General features: G+C 38.7%; 1 protein-coding gene across 3 annotated transcripts in view; it reads left to right on the top strand.

The window, feature by feature from the left end:
- Nucleotides 1-14,147, top strand: part of LOC126978524 (uncharacterized) — a 111,393-nt gene that overhangs the window by 82,419 nt on the left and 14,827 nt on the right. For all 3 annotated transcript variants that reach the window (XM_050827380.1, XM_050827379.1, XM_050827381.1), the window contains exons 23-24: nt 533-572; nt 5,358-5,490. In XM_050827380.1, coding sequence (XP_050683337.1) covers nt 533-572; nt 5,358-5,490 — 173 coding nt within the window. The remainder of the gene's footprint in view (nt 1-532; nt 573-5,357; nt 5,491-14,147) is intronic.

Genomic DNA, 14,147 nt, shown 5'->3' with positions numbered 1-14,147 from the left:
GCATAGAATAAAAAAACAAATTTATATATTATGCTTTACATTTCAACGAACTCACACCTGACAAAGGTTTTATAAAACAAAAATATCATGTCAACTAAATGTATGGGAGTGTTTAATATAAAAATTTTGTATACTACTCGCTTAATTTAAAAAAAAAGTTATTGATAAAGCTTTTTGATATCTGCAATAGTGAAGGAATAATCGACAAGTCACACTTAATCATACCTACATACGTACCTATTGTTTTACTTCTGCTGTTTCCCGGGCAGTGGCAATACTATTCACGTGCACCCGCCGGTAACTTATCAGTTAGATTATATACCTATGGGGCGACATATTCTATGGTTGAAAACGTTGTGAAAACAAATACTTCAGGATAACGATTTAAAATAAAAACAGACTCACATATGTCACCGTACAGGAGATGCATCAACCTTTTGAATTCAGTCTCACACTCAAAACATCCAATGTTAATCCAATTATAAGTAGGTGTTTTATTAATAAATATAATGTGTATCTTATATATTTTCAGGACAGACTTCAAGCGATGACACACACAATATAACATATGGGTAAAATAAACCTTTTTTTAATATTTTATTATTAGCTAGTTTGTAATAGGTTTCAGCTACTAAAACTGGTTCGTTCACAGTGATGACACCTGTTTCAGGTTTATAATTTATGAAATCGTTTTATAATGAAGAAGCTGTTGTGTATTGCTGTCATCTCTAATATGGCGCACCACTATCAGCTAGAACCATTTGACCGCGTGCAACCCAGAACTGATCCAATTGTCGGGAACCCAGTACTTTGTGAACGGCTGGATCACCTGCGTTGCGTAGAGACGTTACTTCATTCAGTGTTTTCTACCGCATTTATCACGGGGAGTGTTCCGAACAGCTGTTTTACCTGATTCCTGCTGCCGAATGCCACCTTCGCACGCCACGCCACAAATAAGGATACTATCCCCACCATCTGGATGTGTGGCGGTCTTCCACAGTGCGGTTTTGAAGTGGCATTCTTCCACGTACTACAAAGCTGTGGAATGAACTTCGTTGTGTTGTGTTTCCGGGACGATACGGCATGGGCACCTTAAAAAAAAGCGCCTTAATATTTTTTCTAAGCGCATTTAAAGACCGCCAACGCTCCTATGGTTCCTCTGGTGATCACTTAACATCAGGTGATCCGTACGTTCGTTTGGCCTGGTAATTCATAAAAAAAGAAGGTGTTTTTAATATAAGGTAATTTTAGAGCTTTTTTTTTATATGAGAGGGGGCAAACGGGCAAGAGGCTCACGGGATGGGGAGAGGTGAGGCAACCGCCCATGGACATCCGCAACAACAGGTGTGTCAAGAAATGCGTTGCCGGCCTTTAAGGTGGGAGTATGCTTTTTTCTTGAAGGTCCCTAAGTCGTAGTTGATTCCACAAAGTGGCTGTGCGAGGCAAGAAATTTCGAAGAAAACGCGCGGTTGTGGAATGCCAGACGTCTACGTGATGCGGATGGTACTTTGCACGTAATGTCCGATGGTGGAATTCGGCCGCTGGAATCAACCCGAACAGCTCCTCGGAGCACTCCCCGTGATAAATGCGGTAGAAGATGCAGAGAAAACCCACATCTCTATGCAATGCTAGAGAATCAAGCCGATCGGAGATGACTTGATCGTCGATGATTCGAGCCGCTCTTCGTTGTATGCGGTCAAAGGGAAGAAGCTGGTACTGGGGAGCACCCGCCCAGAGGTGAGAACAGTACTCCATGTGAGGCCGAATTTACGCCTTATAAAGTTGCAGGCGATGGCTTTTAGTGAAGTACTGTCTCGCCTTACTGAGTACTCCAAGCTTTTTAGAGGCCAGTTTGGCCTTCTCTTCCAAGTGACCACGGAACTGAACGTCGCTCGATATATCGACGCCAAGTATGCCAATACAGGCTGTGGCAGTTAGAGGAGCTATCTCGAATCGAGGGGATACGACAAAGGGAGACTTTTTAGTGGTCAACGCACAAACTTGTGTCTTCTTGGGGTTGAATTGGACTAAATTTTGTCAGCCCCATTCCGAGACTTTGCAAAGCATAGTCTCGATTTCAGACACAAGTTTGATCCGGTTCTCGTCGACGCTATCCCGGGACATGTTGGCACGGCCGGTGTAGGAAGCATACCCTGTGCAGCATATCATTGATATGCAGAAGAAACAGCGTAGGGGATAGCACACAGCCTTGCGGGACACCAGAGTTTATGGGTTTTAAGTCGGAGCATGCACCGTTGATAACAACCTTGATGCTCCGATCAGCCAAAAAGCTAGTGACCCATTTGCACAACTTCTCGGGAAGCCCATAGGATGGCAGTTTCGCTATAAGCGCTTTATGCCACACCCGATCAAAGGCCTTCGCTATGTCCAAACTCACCGCCAACGCCTCTCCCTTCGACTCAACCGCTTGCGCCCATTTATGGGTGAGGTACGCAAGAAGATCACCAGCTGAGCGACCCTGACGGAAACCGTACTGGCAGTCGCTGATCAGCTGGTGCCCCTCTAGGTATCCCAAGAGCTGGCGGTTGATGATAGACTCCATTACTTTGGAGAAAATGGAGGTAATGGCAATGGGGCGGTAGTTGGACGGATCTGAGCGTAAACCTTTCTTAGGGATCGGGTGCACTAAAGCCGCCTTCCATAATTTCGGGACTACGCCTGATGAGTAGGAGAGCCGGAAAAGACGGGTAAGGATCGGCGCCAGTTCCGGAGCACATGTCCGCAGCACTATCGGGGGAATGCCATCGGGCCCGCTCGATTTGTGAATGTCCAAGGTGAGAAGCGCCTTAAGCACGGCACCATGCCAGATTTTTACCTCCGGCATATATGAATCGCACTGCGGAATATGCGGTGGTGGTGCACCTTGGTCATCCAGAGTCGAGTTGGACGCGAAGAGGGAGCCCAGGAGATCAGCTTTCTCTTTCGCGTCATGGGCCAGCAAGTCATCATCCCTGTGCAGTGGCGGAATGGCTGGCTGGCAGAAATTTCCTTGGACAGCCTTGGCGAGCGACCAGAACGCACGAGTTCCCGAGGGAATTCGTGCAAGTCTCTCGCCAATTCTGCCAATGTGCTTCGACTTCGCGTCAGCAATAACTCTTTTGAAGGACCTGGAGGCATGATTGAAGTGTTTTTTAAGTTCGCTGGAATTCACATCCTTAGATACCACCGCATTCACCCAAGCCTTATAGCACTCCTGCTTTCGGCGAGAGGCCATTTTGCAGGAGCGGTCAAACCATGGTTGGGACCTGCCACCGATAGGCACAGAGGAGGATGGAATGAAGAGTTCCATACCTTGCAGTACCACATCAGCAACAGCATCAGCAGCGGCATCTCCCAGCGAAAAACAGATCTGCCTCCACGGGTAGGATGCAAAAAAGCACCGCATCTCGTCCCACTCTGCTGACCTATAGTGCCACACGCGGCGATAGCCTAAGAAGCGGGGCCGTGTTGGGCCCGTGATCGGCACGGTGCTCCGGATCAGGCAGTGGTCCGACGATCCCAGAGGAGGGTCAACGGAAACTAGGTAGCCGTCCGGATGTGAGGTCAACAGAAGGTCCAACAGTGAAGGTGTATGATCTTGCACATCTGGGATTCGCGTTGGCGCAATAACCAGTTGCGTCAGACCATATGCTAAGGCGAAGTCGTGAACAGATCTCCCTACATGATCGGTGGTACGTGAGCCTAGCCATTCGGCGTGGTGGGCGTTAAAATCGCCAAGAAACAATATCTCTGCAGTGGGGATCTGCTCCAACACGGAATCTGTAGCCATTTGGATGTGTTCGAGGAGCCGCTCAGTCTCTGCGTTACCGCTATGGGACCTATACAGGCATGCGTAGATTCGCGGATGGTCATCGCAGTCTACACGCAGCCAGATGATGGATAGGTCCTGTCCTTCAAGAAAGCTCAGGCGTCGAGAACAGACATCCTCCCTGACGTAAACGCACACGTGGTATAAAGGAGTGTTCCAAATTATACCCCGGGTAGGAAAGGTAAGATGAATCAGCCAGGGAGGATATCTGTGTCTCGGTTAAAAAGAGCAGGGCCGGCTTCGCCGTCTCCAGGTGAAAGTGGACGGCATTTAAATTTGAGCGAAGCCCCCTGATGTTGCAAAAGTCCACAGCGAGTGTGGAGGAGGGTGGTTTGAGCCTACTGCTCTGTTTGCCCCGAGTCAGCGCAGATTTGCCCCCTCCAGAATACGCGGGGCAGCCTGGGCAACCACTGTTAGGTACAGGCCCTAATTGTGGACGCCCAGGGACGGATTCTCAAGGGCTGCATAGCCTGGTACCGTCCTGGAGTAGTCTCGTTTTAGTCTGTGCTGCCATTTGTATTTGGGAGGGGGGGTGTAGGCCTCCGGATACCCCACTCACCGGACGAAACACAGCGGCATAGCCGCTATTTCACGCCGGTTTCGAGCTGTGATGAGCTGTGAGCTATGATGTATCCTGTATATTTATTTTTATTGAATATAATGAAAACTGTTGTATATATTTTTTTACGAATGAGTTTGAATGAGAACTAAGCGACATATTTTATTTGTGTTAATCATCAGCTTTAGTTATATTTTCTGTACATAACATTTGATATGGCATAGAACACCGAAATAAACTAATTCTCGTAAATAAATTTGCCCCACAATATAAAAGTGAATCAATAACAGATTGAATATAGCGACCACTAAAGACATGAACAATAAAGAAACAAATGAATTAAGTACATAACTATTAAAACACAGCGTTTACAGTTGGTAGCGTGAGCTACCTTACATTCCGCACAATCCCTCAGTGATTACAGGAGCGATTATGAAGGCTGCCATGTCGTATCATCGTATAAATACCGCGCTAGGACGCTCATCCCTAGTTTAGTTGTACGGATTATTTTTATAGGATGGCTAAACAAATATTTGTACCTAAGGACCTCAAATATATTATGTAAAATAACATATTATTTCCAATGACAAACTTCAGAATTGGCTACGATGAGCCAAATTTGAAAATTTCGAAGTTATTTAAAAATATATTTTTTTTTTAAATGAGTAATCCTAAAAATCAAAATAATATAACAAATTAAGTTCGACTTAATTACCAAACAAAAGTGTTTTCACATCAGTAAATAATATTTATTTTATTTTGTTTCATCAAATCCCTTTTACAACTAAATGAACGCTAAAAATATTCGAACAAATAAAATATGCACTTTTTTTTTGCAACGGAGTTTATAATATCTACACTCTTAAAAAACTCTCAATCATGGATTTTTATAGTGGGATTAGAATTTATTTGACATTGTCTATGATAATTGATAACCTGATTTCAAACAGTGCACATAATATATTTCAGACGCGTGGAAGTGATACCTCGCTTTGAGAAGGAGCTGACTGATTTGCTCGCCTATGACGGTGATGCTGTGGAGTTTGAATGTCAAGTTTCTGGTGACCCAGAACCGGACATAACATGGTTTCACTATAATAAGGTAATTCTTTTCTTGTTATTTTTACATAAGTACCTTAATGACACATTGCCAAACTGATAAAATATTTATCAATAACTGACAAACATTATATTTATAATTGATTTCATTTCGATTGAAACAAGTCATATATTTATAGCCTATGTACATTCGCACCACAACTGATATTGACATCACTCACCAGTCAAATTCCGACTGATCTACCTTAGTAGTTAATACCTTGGCTGCCAATGTCGTTTACAACTTAGAATATTGACTCTATAGAAGTACTCTGAGCGTGATAGTCATAGTTTTGACAGGAGACGTCTTAGGTGTTGTCATATTATTATTATGACTAAAATTACCCCTAACGGAATTACATCTTACGACACAATGTCACATACTCAACAAATAATTGAGAATGTAATTGAAACACAAAAATGAAAGGATATACTGATAATAATATATTTATAATCAGTGGCGGCCTTAAGGGGTGGCAAACGGTCCAAACGCCCGGGGCCTCGCTCTTGCGGGGGCCCCGCGCAACAACCCAAGCAAATAAAAAACGATAGATTTTTTATCTATACTTTTATATTTACTTAATAAGGTTATAAAATAAAGGTAAATAAAAATAAAGTTAGTTAACTAATAATTCATTCTTAACATAATTGAAAGATCAAAGAACAACTAGATCTAGGCCTTGCAAACACCTGCCGCCTGGAGCCTCGCAATGGGTAGGGCCGCCTCTGTTTATAATAATAATAACATAACAAAAGGTAAGTAATGCTACAAAACTAATTTCATATAAATCACGAGATCCTATTAAAATATTGTGTAAATACAGTACACAATAACTCTAATAATGATCAGGAAATAAATGGCTCCTTTTTTATGACTATTCACATGTATATTTTCTTTCTTTGTATCTAAGTTTTTTTTTAAATATTTATTAATAACTATGTATCATGTTATTTTTCTAATACTCATAGTAAATATACATAAAAAATATATCATAAAAACTTTTATTCTTATGAAAATAAGGGACAAGACGAGCAGGATGTTCAAACAAAATGTATAATTTTTTATTAAAAACACAATGTATCCCAAAATAATACAAATATCATAATTAGAATAGATTGTTTAGTGTGGTTGCCAACTCTATCTACCTACTAGTCTTGCCATAAATACTGAAACAAATAAAAAATAAATTTTTCTATTGCAAGTAACATTTATTACTTTTACAGTGTGCTAGTTTAATACATATATATAAAACAATTTAAAGCATAAAAGCTTATTCAAAGTAGAGACACATTAGCTGCAATACCCTTTAAACGTTGATGCCAGTTATCAATAGAAGCAGAGCACGCACTCTATCCAGGGAAAAATTCTTCACTGTCAATCGTACGGATTGTATTAGGGACTCCAAATTATCATGGCATTTAGAGCAAGCCGTATACTCTAAAACTGACCATAAATCATAATTCATAATCCAGCAGATTAAGATCGGGACTAGACGACGGCCAGTCTTGAGCTCTGATGAAGTCCGAAACGTTCGTTTCCAACCACGACTGCGTATTGCGACCTTTCTGACTCGGCGCCGAGTCTTGCTGGAAGGACCATTTCTGGTAGTAACCAGTTCAATAGGATATGGTGTTGTTAGGGGGCTGCACTACCTTCTCAAGAATTGTATATTGATACACTTGTGCCGATGTTTTTTACAAAAGTGTAGTTAATCTTATGGAAATAGCAGTAGAAAAACTAAAAAACGAATTAAATATAAACTCCAGTAACAGTGATATTGACTACCTTTTCAGAATAGGAAAGAAAGAAATAGAAAAATACAGAAAAATAAGGCCAGTACTCATTTCACTAACGAACAGATATCACCGATGATTACTCTAAGGAAGTTATTGAAACAAAAAGGCCACTAAAAATAAAGCTGATGGAAGAAAAAGGAAACTTTGCAATTTAAAATTTGATAAACTCATAGTTAAAGCTGGTACTTCCTCAGAAACTACCCAACGACATAAAAGAAAGCCATCTTCACCTCTAAGCCAAACAAGCAAACAGACTAATAGCTCAAACAAGGTGAATAGAAAAAATGCGTTTGTTTTGATGAGAGAAAGAAGCAGCTCTTTATGATCGTCAACGCCAATCATGACCAGAGGTAAAAACACAGCATAGGAAATAATCATCAGCCACGGTAATAAACCGCAAAGGAAAAACAAGCAAAAACAAAATAATTATAAGGAAAATAAGAAACCAATCCTCAATCCGACTGGTCATTGTGAGGATTTAGACCAAAACCCTCCATCCAAAGAAAAATAATTATTAAAAATTTGTCCATACAACTTGAGATCATTGTTCTCGGTAGAAAGGCTTTTAGAATTAACTAACGCACTACAATCTATTAATTGTGTCATAAAAGGACTTGCTGAAGTAAAAACACTAGGCTGCAGTATAGAAGAATATCAAGAAAATATATTTTGTTACATGGGAGAAACTAAAGGCAAGCATGGAGTAGGATTCTTGGGGAAGAAGGGATTTAAAGAAAATATATCAAATTTCACAGGAATATCAGAAAGAGTAGCACTGTCACAAATGTTTTTTACGAAATAAAATTCAATAATACAGGTATACGCACCTACAGAAAAAGCAAGTGACAGCAAGGTTGTAGTTATAGGAGACTTCAATGCAAAAATACGTCAACCTAAAACAAGAGAAAGTATGGTCATGGGAAAATATGGTATTGGACAAAGAAACGAAAGAGGAGAATGATTAATAGAATATGCTCTTGAATACAAACTATCAATAACTAATACGTTTTTTAATAAAAAACAAAAAATAAATGGACGTGGATGTCGCCAGATCAAAAAGTCAAAAATGAAATCGACTTTACCCTGACGAATTCACCAAAATCTGTCACAAACTTTGAGGTCTTAAGTAATATTAACTTTCCATCGCATCATAGACTGTTACGACAAACTTTTATATTAAGCTGTATCAAGAAGAGTAGGAGGTCATACAGAACAAAGCTTCCCATCCCTAAATCAGAAGAAGAAACAAAGAATTACTTAGAACACTGTAAAAGTTACATGGAAAATAAACAAGGATGATGGGAAAAAGAAATTGATGAACAAGCTTATTACATTTTCTAGAGGCTATATTACAAAGACCTACACCACGAAAAGTGCAGATAAAGAAAAACCGGAACAGAATATTTAGTGAAAAATCAGCAATCTTATTAAAAAAGAACAGAATTGATACATATAAAAAATGAGAATAAAGAACTTAAAGAAGAATTGAGTAAAATTTACAAAGAAACTAAAAAATCGATAAAAAATGATAACAGTACTCATAGGAAAAATATTATCACAAAAAAATTTAAAAAGCACAGAAGCGTAAAGGCGAAGCCTTTTAAAGAATTATGTACTCATAAAACATGGATCCCGAAAATTTAAAATAAAAGAACCATAGCAAATACTAGAAAAGATATAATGGATCAAGAATCAAATTTTTATAAAGAATTATATCGTAAAACAGAGGAAGAGGAACTGAGGCCTATAATATATGAGAAAATATAATAGAATGAGGAAATAACAAAACATACAAATAATAAATGTACACAGACAAATGATATTATAATACAAGAAAAGAAGTATATGACAATATTACAAGACCGGACAACATAAGTAATGATATAGGTACTCAAAATTTATAAACCCATTCTTGTTCCTCGTCTGACAAAGCTATTTAGTATGATGATTGAGACAGAAGTAGTACCGAAACAATGGAACGCATCAGATATCATAATATTATTATATAAAAAAAGGCGGTCCTAACAATATAGAAAACTACAGGCCTATCAATTTACTGGCAAACATATATAAATTATTTTTCTCAATAATCTTAAAAAGGATAACACAACAAATTGATAACGAACAACCTGTAGAACAAGCTGGCGAAAGCTCAGGTTTCAGTACAACTGATCATACTTTAGAACAAGTCTTCGAAAAATATAAAGAGTACAATAGACCACTTTACGCAGCTTTCGTTGATTATAACAAAGCATTCGATAGTATTAGTCATGATTCAATTTGGAAAGCACTGAAATCCCATGATGTACCTCCTGTAAAAAATATCAGAAGACTAGCTTCTGCCCGCGACTTCGTCCGCGTAGAACTCGTTTATATGGTAGCTCTTTACAATGATGATACAACTCGCTTAACAGACTCCAGCAGGCAGGTTATTGAATAAGGTTTATTCGCTATTTTCCCTATGGTAGTAGAATTGTGCTGAAGTTTACCAACAAAGTGATATTACAAATTACAATGCATTATTGTAAATGCATGATATTATTGTTGTTGCATTAGCTATAGTACTTCCTTATACACTACATTAGTGGTTCTGCCTTGAGGTGCTAGTATGACTAAACTGCTCGGCGAACTTACTCTAGAACAAGTCACGTAAGCCCGTGTGAGAAGCAATAGTCCCCCCTTAGGTCAATCCCTGCCGTTTTTAACGACTGACCTTGGGATTTATGAAATGAAATGATGTATTTGTATGAATCGTGGCAACATAGTTGTTAACAATTAATTGGTGTACAGCATAATTTGCCAATATATCAGCATACAAATATTTGATTGTCAATATTGGAATTTTATATATATAAGTCATTAATACACATTATATAGCATTAATTCAATAATATAATATAATATAAACATTAGTTTGGAGGTACCTCTCAAAAAATTACATTTAAATACTATTATTTTTGGCTGAACAATTCTTTTAAACTATAAAAGCATTTATCTATTAGCCATAATTTAAATTTTTTATGCATTAATGTTTTAGGCATCTCTCTAATATTCTTTGGAAGGTAGTTAAAGATACACTCATACACATAACATTTGAGTTATTTTGATGAAGTGCTGTTCTACAGTATGGCATCAGAAGGCGAGTTGGATCTCTTAATCCTAATATGGAATGGTCCTTTGCTGGTTTAAAAAGTTCACCATGTTTTTTAATGAACATACAAATTTCTAATATATATAGACCAGTAAGCGTTAACAGACGGAGCTTTTTGAATAATGGTCTACACAATTCTAGAGGACTGACACTGCATAAAGCTCTTATACATTTTTTTGTGCCAGAAAAACATGTGAAATATTAGTGGAGTTTCCCCATAGTATTAAGCCGTACCGTAAAACTGACGCAATATAACCGTGGTATGCAGTAAGTGCAGCATTAAAGGATACAGTTTGTCTGAGCCTTCTTAAAACGAAAACGAACTTATTTATTTTGCCTGCCACTGTATCACATTGAGCTTTCCACTTACAATTGCAATCTAATATAAGGTTTATTGTGTTTAAAAATTTTATTGTGTTTGTTTCTTAAATCATTTGGTCACCGTGTGTATATTTAGAGATTTATGTATTGTTTTATAATTAGAAAATTGTATATATTTAGTTTTTGTCATATTAGCGAATAAATTATTCTCATTGAACCATGTCAATATAGTTTCTAAATTTTTTTAATAGTCATATTATAATTATTTATCGCTTTATGCTCGTCAGGAATAATTATGGATATGTCATCTGCAAATAATACACAGTTATAGTCAACCACATCGGTTAAATCATTCAAATAAATTAAGAATAGTAAGGGTCCCATAAGACTTCCTTGAGGAACTCCAAATTTACTAATTACATAGGGTGACTTATATGTAGTCTTCTCCAGTTTCTCATTTATTTTATTTATTTATTAATGGTCATTGCAAAACAGACCTTAAGGGGGAACTGCAACCTTTTAAATTCAAACGGGTAGTCAGATGGTATTAGAGGTATGCGTGGAATATACATGGATTCACCTCTAGCACAACCAGTAATGACAGTGGCCTCTACCGTATTGTTATGTAACACTTTTATACGCGACCTGGTCCCGTTGTACAACTTGGGAGGGTTCAGATTACGCACTAACATAACTGGAGCACCCACTCTAAGGACAAGTTTATGAGTTGGTAGTCCAGGCGGGTTGAGTGCATTCAAGAATTCCACAGGATACTGAACAGCATCATCCGTATTTACTACAGATTCCACAGAGTTGTATTGAAGTTCTGCGCCTTCGAACGCCTTCAATAAAGTGTCATTAATGACAGAAGCTTGGTCGTTCTTAGGACTCAGAATAGCACGTTTACACAACCACTCCATGGGTTTATTGGGCAAGTTTTGGACATCTGGGTAAATTCGGACTATTAGGTCTTGAACGGTGTGCACAACTAACGCAAGTTCTGGTGGGATTACAATTTTGCCCTCAGTTATCGGATAATTTCCAATACCTATTTTAAGTAAAAGATCGGAAAATTCCCCGGCGCACACGTCGCCCTTAAGTTGCACTCGCATGTTTTTTGTAATGTTTAGTTTTTTAATTAAGGGCCAAATATTTGACGCCTTAATGCATGCTTTCACTTCGTCACCTCGAGTTCCCCTCAGCACTACGGACAGAGTCTGACGAAAGTTTCCAGCTAATTAAACCGTGACCCCTCCCATCGTGAAGTTGTTCCCTCGGATGTCTTTTAGGGTTCTGTTAAACGCTTCTAAGGCCCCCTTGTGCGACATAGTGCTTTCGTCCCAAACGATAATTTTGCAATCTCACAACACTTGTGCTGCGTTGCTTTGTTTTGGGATGTTGCAAAATGGAGTTTCAGTATGATTAAGGTTTAATAAGTCTGTAAGTAAAGGAAGTAATTCAAGAGACAGCCTGAAAGCCGTGTGAGCAGTTTTGCCTCCCTCCAGTAGTATGGCAGCGATTTCTGATGACGCGACAGCCAAAGCGATACCCCGGTTATTTCTTACTTTTGGTAATATTAAATTTATAAGAAAAGTTTTTCCAGTACCACCAGAAGCACCTAAAAAAAATGTTCCCAATCTCTCTTTCAATGCTGGCTAGAATTTGTTGATAAACATTTGCCTGTTCGTTTGTCAATAATTCCTCGTGATGTGTAACTACCTCTCCCAGGGCGCAAGGGTCATAATTTGTCTCTCGTAGATATTCGCGTTTATTCAGGTATACTGCGGATCTTTTTGGTTTAGGTAAACCAAATTGATCCAAATGTTTTCCAGCTTGTGCTAAAACTACATCTTCGATCAATATCAAGCATCTGTTAAACACCTCATTCATGAATAACTCACCATTTTGCAATTCTCTTTCAAGTTGCCGTTTAATGTCGTCCGAAAAACTGTCCCTATATTTTTCCCAAAGGCTTAAGGGATCAGTAAATTGACAAAATCTTATCATTATTGTGAATAGTACACGCAGCTTGAAAGGAGAATCGCACAATACAGCTTTATCTAAAGTTGTGTCCCAATGTTTATCGTCCTCTAGCAATCCAAGGGTGTTACACGCTAGTTGAAATGTTGGATGGAGGATATCGTTGACAGTTTTTAAATATTCGAAGAATGTCGGCCCTCTAACCTCATGTAGTTATAAGCGTAGGTATTTGGATGTATCGTATAGACCCTACCGAGAAAAACGGCAAAAAAAACACGTTTGTTTTATGGAAGCCACCTTAAATATTTTATTCTGTTTTTAGTATTTATTGTTATAGCGGCAAAAGGATCTGTGAAAATTTCAACTTTCTAATTATCACGGTTCATGAACCAGGCTCATGAGCCTGGTGACGGACAGTCAGATAGACAGACAGACAGATAGGCAGACGGACGGACAGCGGAGTCTTAGTAATACTGTTCCGTTTTTGCCTTTTGGGTACGGAACCCTTAAAAAAATTGAGTTGGGCACTACATACCATACATCTAACCAAATGTCAAAAAAATCTATTTAACCCCCTATTTTTATAGCTCAAAAAAAGAGTTTCCCCATACACACTTTGAACCCCTCTTTAGCTTCTGCCTGCGCCTCCGTCCGCGTTGGTCTCGTTTAAATATTGTAGCGCCACACAAACCTCCACACCACCCTTTTCATCCCCTTCCCTTAGGGGATGATTTCCGGGATAAAAACTATCCTATGTCCTTCCCCGGGTCTCAAACATCGATTCCATCATCTAAATCGGTTCATACAAACATTTCACCCCTTTTTAACCCCTTTAGGGATGAATTTTTTCAAAACGCTGAAATTATTTATCTTGTATTGTAATAAGGAGTCCATACGCAAAGTTTCAAGTCTCTTACTTAAAATTTTACTCCATCCCCATACAAACTTTCAACCCCCTTTTCGCCCCTTTAGGAGTAAATTTTTTCAAAATGCAGAAATTCGTGTTCTTGTATTGTAATAAGGAGTCCATACGCAAAGTTTCAAGTTTCTTACTTAAAATTTTACTCCATCCCCATACAAACTTTCAACCCCCTTTTCACCCCTTTAAGGATGGAATTCACAAAAATCCCTTCTAAGTGGATACTTGCGTTATGTAAACTACCTGTTGCAAAAAAATCAGCTTTCTAGGTTCAACGGTTTGGGCTGGGCGTTGATTTAAGTGAGTGAGTCAGTCAGTCAGGACTTTTACGTTTATATTATATATAGATAATAGATCACACCTACTCTAACAGTACCAGTAATGTTAAATTGGAAACAAGAGGAGAGTCAATAAAAATCGAACGAGGAGTAAAACAAGGAGACCCTCTGTCCCCAAAAATCTTCATTTTGGTAAAAAAAAAATCCAACGAAGA

Source organism: Leptidea sinapis, chromosome Z, assembly GCF_905404315.1.
Source record: "Leptidea sinapis chromosome Z, ilLepSina1.1, whole genome shotgun sequence".
Lineage (NCBI taxonomy): Eukaryota > Metazoa > Arthropoda > Insecta > Lepidoptera > Pieridae > Leptidea > Leptidea sinapis.
The sequence above is the reverse complement of the archived record's forward strand: the minus strand, read 5'-3'. Positions and strand labels throughout refer to the sequence as shown.